This window comes from Ursus maritimus, unplaced genomic scaffold (genome assembly GCF_017311325.1).
Source record: "Ursus maritimus isolate PB19 unplaced genomic scaffold, ASM1731132v1 scaffold_1, whole genome shotgun sequence".
Taxonomy (NCBI): domain Eukaryota; kingdom Metazoa; phylum Chordata; class Mammalia; order Carnivora; family Ursidae; genus Ursus; species Ursus maritimus.
Genome location: NW_024423343.1, coordinates 197,636 through 211,726, shown reverse-complemented (window position 1 = coordinate 211,726; position 14,091 = coordinate 197,636). Strand labels below are relative to the sequence as shown.

General features: G+C 52.0%; 1 protein-coding gene across 1 annotated transcript in view; it reads right to left on the bottom strand.

The window, feature by feature from the left end:
• Window positions 1-14,091, bottom strand: part of LOC103662795 (contactin-associated protein-like 4) — a 128,391-nt gene that overhangs the window by 31,204 nt on the left and 83,096 nt on the right. Inside the window, exons 13-15 of the mRNA XM_040636285.1 lie at window positions 10,100-10,297; window positions 8,031-8,187; window positions 395-522 (exon numbers count right to left, since the gene is read on the bottom strand). Coding sequence (XP_040492219.1) covers window positions 395-522; window positions 8,031-8,187; window positions 10,100-10,297 — 483 coding nt within the window. The remainder of the gene's footprint in view (window positions 1-394; window positions 523-8,030; window positions 8,188-10,099; window positions 10,298-14,091) is intronic.

The following is a 14,091-nucleotide window of genomic DNA, read 5'->3' as shown; positions in this document are numbered from 1 at the left end:
TGCAGGGCTCAAACACGGTGACTGTCCTCTTTGCCTGCACCCAGACTGAAACCCTAACTGAGAAACGGAATGAACAGAAGAAATTCCCAATTGTCTCATGCTACTCCTGAACTGCGAGCTCTCTGGAACCTTCTCTGGGGGCACTTAGCCGCTCTGAGTGGACAGGCTCTGAAGCTTCCAGGCCTCAGACATGTCCTGCATTCCACAGTGATGGTTTGTATCAAGTATCGAGTAAGAGCTGCAGAGCATTGACCCCTTTCTCAGTTGACAAAGGGACATAATCCCTCCTTCCTCAGCACCTGATGGAATGCAATGCTGTTTAACACGTGGCGGCCCCCTTGCCGTCATGCTGCCCAACCGCTCCCAGGAAAGAGGTCCTTTGGACATTACTCACGGTCTCCCTGGCACAGCAGAGGCCCCAGTTTGTAGGCTGCAGCAGAGCTCGGGCGGGCTGCGTCTGCGACCACAATGCGTGTCACGGGCAGGTGCTCCTTATAGGACAGCACAGCTGTGTCGTTGGTCCTGGGGGAGAAAACGCCCACTAGTGCCGTGTGGGGTCAGCAGAAGGAGCTCACCCACCAAACGGTCCACGCACAACACTTTTACCAGGTCCTTTCCAAGCACAGATAGCATCCACACCGCTGACCTCAGAGAAGGCAGGTGGCCGATTCAGAAGTGGGGTCTTCTGAGTACACCTGAGGTCACATTCCAACCCAATTAAGCAGTTGACTGTTCTTCTAAATATAGCACAGGACTTGCATGAAGTTTATATACATTCACGCAGTATTAGGTGTCCTGTGGGTAAGCCACTGCATTGGTCGGGCTACCTGTCAGCAATACACAATATTCTACATAACATGTTTATATAAACAAGTTTTTTGCTCAGAACTTTATTTTCATTATTGTTACTTTTTAAAAACTACCTTGTTTTTATTTTGTCCCTCCTTATTAATTTTATAATTTTAAAAACGTATCTGAAACCAACTTGGGGATAAAATTTGGCACAATGTTGTCTAAACTTTGGTCAGGGAGATGGTGTGTGGGAAGGTGCTTGGGAAATGTGCCCTCTGCTCACACCCTGCTTGGGACCAGGGGGCAGGTCCAGTCCCTGCCCTCATCCGGGAGACCTGCGAGGCTGCGTGGCTGCGTGGCTGCCGTCACGCTCTGCAGATGCGAGTGTCCAGTGGAGACACAGCAGCATCTCCTGGGACAGAGCGAGGTGGGCAGCAGGCAGCTGGCACCGGCCCCGCCTGGCCAGTCCCTGTCTCTTTAGCACCAGAGGGTTCTTCTCATTTTCTGCAACATCCTCCTGGTTTTATGAGGGGCTTCAGTTTTGTGTGGATTTCTGATTTATGGACGGTGGAGGCTCCGATGACCTGCTGGTGCCTGAGTCTGCGGGGCCGGGCTGGCAGTACCGTCCTCGGCACCTCTCCCCATCCTGCCTCCGCAGACGGGGAAGGAAGAGCCGGTCACCCCCCTCGGTCACTCCTTTTTTTGTGCAGTTAGACGTTCCCTTATTCAACAGGAAAAAAAAAAGTTATCAAAGGTAAAACAGGAAGCATTATTTTTAGATCAAACTAGAGACTGTTATTTGAATTTTTCTTCCTGCGTTCAAAGCAGTCTTGAGCTGTATTTAGTGCAGATACTGAGATATGAAAACATAAATATTAAAATCTGAACAGTAAGGCATATCTATTGAAGGAGTTGGATCATCTGCCAAATTCAGCCTTGACAATCTTCTGCTTCACCTAGTTAAGCTTCTATTTCTTCATGCTAACAAAGAAAACAGAACATGGATTTTCCAAATCCACTGATGCTTGATGTTGGGATAAATGGGGTAGACCGGCGGGTGGCGTGGCTTATGGCCACGTGGTAAGTCGGCCGGACTGAGCACATCTTCTGCTGTCAATCTCGCCGACACACCAGCGCGTCCTGTGGAGACGGGCACGCAGGGGGAAACACAGCCGTAGTTACTCACTATGATCCGTGAGTTTTTGAAGAACTACTTTGCAGAAACCAGTCCTTTTCATTGAGGGTGTAACAGTGACATTTTTAGAGGACTAGGAACGCTGCAGACTCGTCTTGGTGCATCACACGTGTGCTGGGGAAGAAAATGAAACACACCTCTGCTCCGCGTTGGTTTGAAAACCATGTTTTTGTGGAGCTGATGGGAAGACTTGTCCTCACAATACTGTGTAACTACGCAGGGTCTCCGAGGTCCCACTTTACTCACGTAATTACTGATTTGCCGGGTGCATTTACTCAAAACAGCCTAGTTAACAGGTGCTCGTGGTTTTTCTGTGTTCTCTGTCTTCCTCGAAGGGCCCAGAGTCAAGAGTCCAAAACGAGGACTTTACAGTTTATTTTTAGCAACTCCTAAAACTACAGAAATAACACTTATGATTTTCCAAGGAACCATACGATTGTTGTTTTGTGAGGACTTTCAGGGGTGCACAATGTGACTCAGAGTAGTTTCAGAGGTTGGGAAGGAAGAGAGGGGGAGCAGCTGGCCAACCCCAACATCTCGTAATGGTTTCAATTGACTACAAGATCATTCAGAACAACTTTTATGACCAAATTTGGAGACTGTTCCAAATAAATGGAGTGATTTTGACCTTATAAGAAATTTTACTTATATAAAAATATATTATCACTAATAACTTTCTTGGTTAATTAAATGTTTTCCTGTATCAGCAATATCACACATTCAAAGTGGTTGAAACAATCATAGAATAAACACCGATGTACCCATTTAAGTTTGATAACTGAAATATTACCAGTGGAAACAAAGAAATAAAATTGTAATTAATTGTGGAGAAGTGACTACATGTGCAGAAAATCCAAGAGAGTCTACAGACTGCCCACTGAAGTTCAGAACAGGAGTCTAGCCGGGCCACAGGACACAAGGCCAACATGGAGATGAAAACGGATATAAGATGATACTGTTCACATGAGCATCAAAGATACAAAGTCTCTAGGAAATAAACTAATGAAAGGTCCTGCAGGTCTGGATGCTGAGTACTATAGACACATTCATGAGAAGATTTAGGGAGCTGGAAAACCTCACAAGGCCACCAGTTGCCCTGAAGTCACGTGAGCTGCTGGCCCAGCCCCGGTCAGGGCAGTAAAGTGTCATCTGCAACCAGCGTCAGCAGCAGCCACATGAACATGAAACCCCCAGCACATCCTCCAAAGAAAGACAGACAGAAGATGAATGACAGACCTACGGACAACCTTCCATCTGCAAAGCTGGAAGTAACGAGATCTGGGACAGAAGTGGTGGGTGAATGGCCCTTTGCGTGATATGTGCTGTTCCGCGTTAGCGCTGTTTTCTGGCAAGATGGAAATGCTGCAGAGGGAGGACACGGGAAAGAGAGGGGAGGCTGCGTAGGTTTCCTGGTGATCACATGGGTAACAGGTAAGAACCAAAGGGAATTAAAAAAAAAACCTACAAACCAGAGAGTAATGGGTTAACTAAGAAAACCACAGGATAAAGCCTTTTTAAAAGAATTGACTATGCATGTCGTTACAAGGACAAAAAAGCAAAAGTCCCTAACTACTGAAGAAATAATTTTGTAGAAGATCAAAGAAAAAAGAAACACAGCAAATGTAACAATTTACGTTAATAACTGTAACATAAAATAATATGATAGATCTGAACCCAAATGTATGAGTGTCATCAATGAATATGAATGGGTTTAATTAAACTTTTAAAACACAGAAAATTTCAGATTTGGCTCCCACATTAAGATACGACGGTCCACTGCAAACCAGAGACCCACCCACACCAAGTGCCTCAGAAAGGCTGAAAGGAGAGGGCAGCGGCCCACCTGCCATTTGCATGACGAGGAAATCAGGGGTGATCCTGGCGTCACGGTACAGTTCAGACTCAAGCCTGGGAGTGACAAAGGGGGCACCACAGCATCGGAAGCCCGAAGGTGCGATGCAGGTAGAGCTGTTCTAAATGCCTCTACTCCAAAATATCAGACCAACCACCTTCTGAAGAAAAGTCTACAGAAAGCGCAAGGGGTCAGGCAGAGGAACTCACTAATAATACGATACTGTAACACAAAACAGAGACGGGAATGGGTGGGGATGTACAAGACCTGAATAACATAGCTGGTGGGTAAATCTTACCGTAATATACCAAAAGCTACATCCAACAAAAAGAAATACAGCTTCTTCTCAAGCTCGCATGGGACATTCACTAACCCAGTCATTGGCTATACCGCAGAGAAAGTGACAGTAAGTTCCTTACGGTAGAAATATTATAAACATACTCTGATCGGATCAGAATAAAACTGAAAATATAAACATTTTTAAAAGGCCCTTCCATCTGAAAATTTGATTCCTAAATCTGATAAAGACTAGCTCACCTATGAAGGTTGATGAAAGCCTTCTAGCTAAAATATTAGTAAATAAAATATTAGTAAATAATACCACACCAAAAAATGATACGACGTGACCAAGTGGAATTTGTTCCAATTTAAATATTAGGAAGTTCATTAACATTACCCACTAAATTATTATATATAAGGAGAAAAATAATTTGCTTATTTCTATAAATGCTGAAGATTTGACAAGTGTCAACACACATTTCTAAGAGACGTTCAGGAAGGTAAGAATTGATGGGTACTTCCTTAAAGTGACTCATAAGTTTAGATGACATCTCTATATATATGTCTACATCTCTGCTGTCATGTCTGCGTCACCTAAATACCCTGGTCTTGAAGCCGGAAGCTCATCTAGCGGGCAGGCTGGGGACATTCCCACTCAGATCGTGAGGCCACAGACTCCACTGCTATCCAACATATTCAACAAAAACTTGCCTTCACACATGAGCAACAACCAGCTAGAGGATATAATGATAACTCCACTTTTGGTACCAAGGAGGAAGATAAAATGATCAAGGACTAAATTTAACAGGAAATGTACCAAATGATTAGAAGAAAACTTTCCTGAGAGACATAAAAGTGATGGTGTGATCCTTTTTCTTGGATAAGAAAACCCAGCATCATGAATACGTCACTTCTTGCTGAATAATAGGGCATCAGTAATAAGGCACTCTCCTCTCTTGCTGGCGGGAGTGCAAACGGGCAAGGACACTGGGAACTGGGTCACGTCTAGCAGAACTGCCATTCTTTGAAGAATGGTTTCTGATTTGCCACAAGCAACATACATGTCCGTATACAAGACTGTGTTTGAATAAATTATGATATGTCCACACAATGGAGATAGCTATGAAAAAGAACAAAGTGTATAAAAATACTGAGAATATGTTACCTTTAGTGTAAAAAGGAAGGGGAAAATAATAAACTACACAAGTATTTACTTATTTATGCAAACATAAACATAGGAAAGATAGAAATAATGAGATTGGTGACCTGTAGTGAAGCATGGTGGAGGGGGAAATGAGGAGGAGAGAGAAGTGGATCCAGGGATTGAGAAAGAGAAAGAGAAGAAATGAGATGGGGATGGGTATGAAAAAAAGATGATGGAGAAGGTGGAATGGAGCCTGAGAAAGAGCTAGAGGACGTAAAGATGGAGGGATGAGTTTGGGGACGGACAAGAAAACCTCAAACCTTGAAGGAAATGTGAGCTCTATCAGTAGGCCTCCTCTCTGTCTTTCTCCTCTGTTCCCCACCTCAAGTTTTGGGCTAGCAGTTCTGAAACCACTTTTTGCAAATTCTAGGACACAGAATAGAAGCACATGCTTTTTAGGAAATAAGGACCAGGTTTCTTGCTGTTGGAAAGGGAGTTACAATTATAGAAAGACGGTGGTTAGAATTTATCCCATGGAATTGCACTGGGATTGGTGAGGTCATGGATTTTAAGACATTCCAGTAGCGGGGCGCCAAGGTGGCGCAGTCGTTAAGCGTCTGCCTTCGGCTCAGGGCGTGATCCCAGTGCTCTGGGATCGAGCCCCACATCAGGCTCCTCCGCTGGGAGCCTGCTTCCTCCTCTCCCACTCTCCCTGCTTGTGTTCCCTCTCTCACTGGCTGGCTCTCTGTCAAATAAATAAATAAAATCTTAAAAAAAAAAAAAAAGACATCCAGTAGCACTGAGCACACCCAGTTCCAAGTACTGATACCCGAGTACCATCCTTTCCTGAAAGGAACCAGGTCTTCCTGTAGAAATGGCATTTTCCAAAGCTGGGGCAGAGAAAGTACAAGACGAGTTTGGAACCTCTTATTGTGCCAAAAGTTAATGAAATGCTCCAAGAATGGCAACATGCCAAAAGGGCATTCCTGAGGGTCTGATCTTTGGCCTCTCCCTCGCCAGGCTGTGGTTGCTATGACTGCCATGTCCTGGGCGAGTCAGTGGCAGAGAAGCCCAGAGAATTCTCTGGGTTCAGGATGAGCTCTCCACCCTGTTTGCACAGAGGCAGCCCAGCTGAGCACGACAGACACAGTCCTCTGCAGCCACGGACAAGGAACTCTTCCCTTTGCTCCCTGGTCCACTGGCACGAGCTGCCCAAGGTGGCCGGTGGTGTCTGTGGCTCCCGGGGGCTCTGACCACATGACTCCACGCTGTGCAGACAGGAAGCAGAAATTCTACAAGTGAATCTTTGGATAATATCCAGAAGGATCAGTGATGCTTCCCCCATAGCTGGAACCATCATTCGCAATGGGAATGAGTCACAGGGACCACAGAGCAGCCATCAGGGGGTCAGAGGGCAAAAGGGGGCTCATGCCCTCTGGATAAGCTACCTGGTCTTGCAGCTTTCTGAGGTTTCTCCCTGGTGGACACCCTGTTGGTCACTGACAGGAAACCACAGATACACAGGTCCCCCCATGTCTCGTCCCCACGTCCTGTCCATAGATTGTCTCCAGTTCCCAGACCCCGGCCGTCAGAGCCATTCAGCCCTGCCAGAAGCCCCTGCACATCCTCACCCAGGGCCACCTCTGCTCCTCCATCACGTTAATGACCAAGGGCCCTGCTCTGAGCCGTGCCACCAGAAATGTTTCTTATTCATTACTCCCCCACCCACAGCGGCCCGATGTTGTCTCAAGTCCTGAGTATAACAGACATTCTGCAGCCAAATAAATCACATTGATCACTTCGCTCTTTTACAGGTGATTCTGGCGTCCGTGACCTGTGCTCAGAGGAGCGTAGAAATGCGATAACTAAGGCGTTTGAGCTAAAAGCATTTGTAAATTGGTGATACGTTTGAAGCATGAATCCCAGAGATTTCAAAACATTTCCACTTTACAAATAAATAAAAAAAATCAATACACAATGCAAGGTCTTTGGCCTCACGTGTAATTAACCAGTTTTCTAATTTCACGGATTTTCTACCCGCATGAGACAACCTTTCATTTACACGCGGAGTGCCATTTTTACGTGGTCTATGTGTGATATATACGGTTTTAAACATAAACTGATTTGACCCACTATGTGATTAGATAATTCTGGATGCCTCGCAGAACTTCATCCCCTGCGCCTGTCTGGTCAGGGACCCCTTCGTGTCAATCATACGGGAGGGACACTCTTCAGAAACTATGTCCCGTCAAGCAGAGACCGCTTAAGTGAACTTAATTAGGCAGAATCCAAAACTTCTAGAAATTATAATGAGGCTGATGTCATACTGAACAAAAAATATAAATGATTCACTGTGGATTTATCATGATAACAGAATATCGAGGGATGTGATGGTATGATGTGTGGGCTTGCTCGACAGTAATCCAGGCAGGGGGAGCAGGCGGGGCGCCCACGCTGCGAGGCTGACCGCGAGCGGTGGCTGGTGACGGGCACACGGGGCTTGTTAGTGCTGCTCTGCCCTTCGTGGGCTTGTCCTTGCCCGTGATGAAGACGTTAGAAGTAAGAAACAGGAAGTGAAGAAAAGGAAGAACGCAGGCCAGCACATCACCAATCTCAATAACAGATTGACGGTACCGTATTTTATCCGCATAGACGTTTCTAACCCATCCGCCGTCATCCCTGGCCTAGCCGTGGAGCATCTAACGAACGTTCACGTTTCGGGCGACAGCAAAAGCACGCCGTGCGGAAGGAAATCCCGAGCAATTCACCATTCGTCCTGGTCCGCGTCGCAGTTGCAGCGATCCCGGGAGTCCGCGCAGTTCCCCGCTAAGCCACACGCGCACATCTGGGCCTCGGGCGCGGAACCCGCCCGGTAGGTGCGTGTCCCCTGGGTGCTTCCGACCCACCAGCTCAGAGGGGTTCCATCTGAAAAACAGGTTTGAGAAAGGTGACTTCTGCTTGGCCCCCGTGCCCTGCCACCCCAGATGACCCCTTCTCTCCCAGACCGTTACGAAGAAACCCGCAGCAAGAACACACCTGCTTCAGGAACGAACCTCTTCTTAACACCGTAGCGGGAGGTGCTGCTGGGCGTTCTAACCCAGACTCGGGTTTGTCTGATTACACCCTTGAAAATACACGATAGCACCCAAGTCTTTCCGTCACGGCAGTAAATAATTTCTAATCAGCAAAACTATGTGATTTCTCCAAGAATTATATGAAAAGTGAGTTGCCCTCAGGATTAAAACACTCAGCTCCGCCAGAAGCTGACACGTGCTGCGGATCTGAATGCCCGTTGGATCGAAACCGCCCGGCAGACAGGCAGGCTCCGGGGCCCTGGCTGCAAGGCTCCTTTGGGCGCCGCGTGGGGCATATGCCCGCCGAGGACTGGCTTGTTCGGGGAGCCGCTGTGCTGAAAAGCGAGTCCACGCCTCCGCAGAGCAAACCCTTTACCCCCACAGCACATCTTCTGTTCTGAACGCGCTCCGAGCAGCGACACCCCCACTGGACCAGAGCCCCAGGCTGCCTTGTTATGACTCCTCCCAAACGCCCTGGGCCACCGAAGGAGGGAGGGTGTGTCCAGGAGCCCCAGGCAACCCCAATCCCAGGAGCGGTGATGAGCGAGGGCGCACCGGGAGCAGGCGCCCATGGGGCTGGTGGGAGGCGGGGCTGTGTGGACGTTCCTCCACGCCTCTGAGTGGCTGAGTGGCCACCGAGACACTCTGAGCTCCCAGTGTGTGGCTGTGTCGTGGCCCGTCCACCCTGCTCCCTGTCTATTTGGACCTCTCCCCCCAGGACTGACGACCGCTCGCAAGAAAACGCGTGGCCGTTGCCAACTCCCGTGGGTCCAGGAAGAGAGTTGTGCCAAAAGGCATCTAAGATGAATTTCTTCCAAATTAAGCTGAAAGCTCATTGCAGGGAGGCTGATGGCATTTAAAATATTTAATAGATATTTTGATAATAACACTTTAAAATTTTAATCATTTCACCATTATGCTTTCAAACCAGAGAGAAATGACATCACTGGGCTGCATCTTTTAAGTGTGTTTTCAGCTTCTACTCATCTCTCCCACCAACGGCGATTCTCCAAAGGCCGTCATGACGCCAGGGGCCTCTGGTTGCGTCTGTGAGTTGTTGGGCACTATAGAGATCTGGGGGAGGCGGGAGGGTCCGCCTGGGAGTGGGAGAGCCTGACCGCCCGCGGAAGCCCTTGGCTGCCCTTCCCTTCAATCTGCAACTGCTCCTTTGCAGAACTGGCTTTAATCTGAGGCTACATATGTTTTTCTGCCATTTCCCTTGTGGGTGAAAAGAGGAGTGATTTGCAAAATTCAAGGACGAGCTTGTACCTCCATCACGTGCACTGTCCACACCGCGCATCCACATGAGGAAACAAGGAGCTGAGGAGCCAGTGTGGGGTTGGGTGAGAGCGGCCGTGCCTGGGAGTCCCGGGACCCCGCAGGGGAGCGTGCGGAGGGCCTCAGGGCTGCCCAAACAGGAGCACACATGGTGGAAGCCATGTCCAGAAAGACACGTCCCTTCATAAACAGTGAACTGGTGGGTGGTTTGAGAAATCAGGACCGATGCAGGGGAACAGCAGTGAGGGCCGGGACGCGGGGTACGAACAGAACACACAAGAAACAGGGACTCGGTCAGAAGGAAGAAAGGCACAGCCTGAAGCAGCACTGAGAGGCAGTCTGCATGCGATGGAGAAAGGTAAGCTTCTGCCCCTAGATCAAGCTAGACCTGTGCTCCGTGCCGCCTTCACCTGCACCTCAGCAGGGGCCGGGGGGAGGAGGGGGCTGGCGGGGGCCGTTGACCTGGGCACGTCGTGGGCACCTACCTCGTGAGTCCCGGAGCCGAGACCTCCTACAGTGGAACTCCAGCAGCTGCTGGCAGTGCCCGGCGTGGGCGATGGTGGCCAGCAGCTGCTCCAGGCTGGCCTCATACTGGAACGCCGCCCAGTGAGCGTTCTCCTGGTCTGCACCCTTGACCCTGGTGAGGGCTGAGCCATTGTGCTGCATGACGGTCCACGGGATGTCTCACGGGTGGAGCGGGAGAGAAAGGAGAGGAGGTCACTGAGCTGGACACTCAGCACCGCCGGTCACCTTCTAGTGGGCAGACGCAGAGTCAGCGCCAGTGGGACTCTAACCCTTAAATCATGGGAGAGGGTGGTCTTCCTGTGATGAAGTGTGTCATTTATGTCTGAGCTGATCCTTTCATGAAAGTGGGTGTTTCTGGATTCTTAGCCAGACAACATTCATGGGAGAGAAAAAGACGTATAACTTGGTTATTAAATTTCTCTAATTATCTAAAGTAATGCAAGACAAACAATGGCTTTTCTACTTTAACAGCACTCTTTTCTTCACTGGAGAATCACCTGACACCGTCAGTAACCTGTGCTCCTCTCACACGCACTGACCTGCATGCTCCCTGCAGGTGACCGTGGCATCACACGCCTGCTCCGCTCAGACCTGGGGGTAAGGAGAGGTGGCCTTCCTGGACCCACACCTGACCCTGCTCTGCAGGGCGAGATGCCCTGGCCTGTGACAGTGCCATGACCCCTGGCCACTTCTGTATACCCTGGTGCACCTCTGTCTGCCTGAGTGTACTTCTGTCCACCTGGGACACCTCTGTCCACCTGGCACGGCAGCTGCAATGTGAACCCTGCATGCTGAATGCCGGTGCACAAGGGGACGTGGATTCTCCTAATCCCCATTGCCAGAACTCTCTCTGTGTGGTCTGGTCACCCAGCATCATCTGTGAAAAAGAATTGGTTAAATTGTCCCTTTTGGTTGGGATTTGTCCAATTAAGGGGCCTGGAAAGTGGCCGTATGGACTTGGTTTTGCTGGTTTGCTCTTTGTGTGACCCCCGTCCGTGTGTCTGGCATTCCTGCCTGAGACACATGCACAGGCCGTGGCTGTCGGTACGCGTCAGCAGAGGACTTCCAGCTGCTGAGCGGCCAGACGATGGAGTCCTGTGAGCCGTCTGCTGTGTGGCACGTGGTGGCCGCGCCCCACAAAGCTGGTGTAGCTCGTTTCTTCAGGATTTCTGCTGCTCTGAAGCCGCCGCGGCCACGGAGATAGAGCAGGCGGGGGCTTTGGGGCCACCTGCCATGTGCCTCCCTGTTCTCGTGGGGACAGACCTGGGGTCGCTGGGGGTGGCAGGCTCGGCACGGTTCACACGGGAGCTGCGACGGCCACAGGGAGGTGTGACGATGGACCCATGGTCCCTGTTTGCTCCACTCCTGGAGCCCGTGTGACGTGGAAATCTCAGGCCGCCCTCTAGACACAGCTGGGGACTGTTGGGCACAACAGGCTGGTTTCATTCAGGGGCTGGGTTCATCTGGACGGAAACCATGACACCAGCTCTACCATGAAAACGCCCCAGGTTCCGACTCACGCCTTTCCTCCGACCTGACAACACGTCAGAGAGCAGGTGGTACGATTCACACAGGAAGTAAACCCAAACAAGCTGTGATCGGCGCACAGCGGCTCCGCTGGGCCTGCGTCCCCGAGAGGAAACGGAGAAGACGCGGACATTTCCAATGTGGAGATCGGCCTCGGGGACCCGAGGGCGTTGCATGGTCCTCCAAAGCACCGAGAAGACGTCCTATCTGTGCCAAACGACCTCACCGATGGGAGGCGGCAGCCCGTGTCTCCTTTGTGACGAGCCAGAGGTGCCCACAGAGATGAGGATCCCACGTCCCATGGCCCCGGCCCGTGTTCTGTCCTGGGAGGGGCTGCGTGGGCCTCGTTCCTCCACGGACTCTGCCGGGCACACGTGGGGGAGCCTTCTGCCTCTGGGGTGCAGCCCCTGCAGCTGCCGCCCGGTGAGGAGCCCGGCACACGTGCTGCCCTCTGCTGTCTGCCTGGGCTTCCTTCCCACACAGTCCGATTCCCACTACGATTTTGGTGGATTCTGTGAGCACCACAAACACGTCAGTTATCTTAGACGTGAGCCTTTGGCACCTGACCCTGTTCTCTGGGACGCGGGACGAGGTGACATCGCTGCCCCCAGAGAGGCAGAGACCCGGAGCCCAGGAGAGGGGGTCGCCGCACAGTCTCTGCTGAGACCACCCCCAGGGCTCTCGAGGCTCCACCCGCCCCGAGGAAGACCTCGGACGTCCTCAGAGCCATGACGACTCTCAGCCCAACCGTGGATTTCAGGTCCCTGTCGCCTGCTGGACTGTTCCCAGGGCAGAGGGCACACATGACTCCTGGGGCCGAGGAGGTGGGGTGAGGTCTGGGACCCTGCCTCAGTGGCCACTCTGAGTCTCATGCTGACCTGGGGCAGGGGCTTCCTCCGAAGCTGCCCTCCTCGTGCGCCCGGCCTGCCTGGGGAGGGCCCGTTCCCGCCTACCACTGTGCCCCTGCCCACCCTCCCATCCCGCAGAGACTCTCAGGGGGTCGTGGTTAGCCCCGTTCTCCTCCTTCTGCATTTTCCTGACCCCCCCTTGGAGAGGAGGTTCTGGAGCGAGGCAGCGCCAATGTGGGGGGGCCGTTCTGAGGGGTCTGCCCCTGCGAGCCCCCAGGACGCCCGGGACTGAGAGACAGGGGAGCGAGGACGCGCTGCCGCGGCCTGATGACCAGGGCTGACTGCGGCCACGAAGAGGAAATGATTAGGGTCCAGAAGGTGTCGATGGGGACGAAGGACCTCGTCACCTGCGCCTTGAACTCACGGAAATTCTCCACGACGACGGTCAAGAAAACCACGGGTACGACGCGGCCAAGTGCACGCGCTGCCTCAGCAGTCCACCGCCTCGGCATCCACGGTGCCTGGCGAGGGCTCTGTCCCCAAACACGCCTGCACAGCCGGGTCGGATGGGTCGCGTCCCCACAGCACGGACAGTGTCTGGATGGGGTCAGGGCGCCTCACACTGCTGAGGCCGGTCAGAGTCCGGGGCGGAGGACACGGGCTGCTGGAAGTCAGCTGCATACATGTCCGCATGTGCTCCCGGCCGCCGCCCAGCTCTGGCGCCGGCACATGCGTGTGGCATGTGTGCACAGGCGCTGAAGGCACATTGTCTGTTCTTCCAGAGGTCGAAGCACGGTGCCCCAAGTCTGGGGGGTGGACCCCCAGGAGGACAAGATGGGCAGGCAAGCCGGCCAGGCGTCCCCTCCGAGGCCGCAAGTTGCACACCCAGAGGGGCTCCCAGCACCAGACCCGCTGTCCGCACAGAACGCCAGGTGCAGCAGGGACCAGGTGGCCGCAAGACGTCTCCGGGCAGAAGACACCAGGAGGGAGCTGTGTTTACCTCCGGAACCGGGGGTCCCCCGGACACCAGCCCTGACGTCCCCTCACTGTTTACTGGACCCAGCTGTCTGTCAGGCACGGACCCGTGTCCCCGCCGGCCTGGGGGTCTGGATGTGGGTGTGGACACGCCCGTCTGAGCGCCGTGCTGCCGGCACACTGCCCCCCACCCCCCCGTCCCGGCCGCCCCTCCCCCTCCGGGAGGGACACCTGCCTGACTCATGTTTGATCAAATAATTTGGTTAATGGCAGCAACAGTCAGATTTTATCTTGAGAATTGAGACAGAAAATCAAAAATTTCATGGGAATGGTTTTAAACTATTCAAAAATCATTTTAAAGTCTAGGCAGCAACGATTCTCTTCTCAGGGAGTCTGCCACAGGGTGCGTTGTCTTCACCAACTTACAAGCTCCACAGCCTGGTGGCTTCAGGCACCCGGGTCGATTCTCCCACATCAGAGCCCAGAGCCCGACCGAGGGGGTGGCGGGACTGCGCCCTCCTGCAGCTCTGCTGGCGTTGAGAACGCTGGCCGTCCGCGGCTGGCCACGCGGCCCCCCCCTCCTGTGTCCGTATTCCCATCTC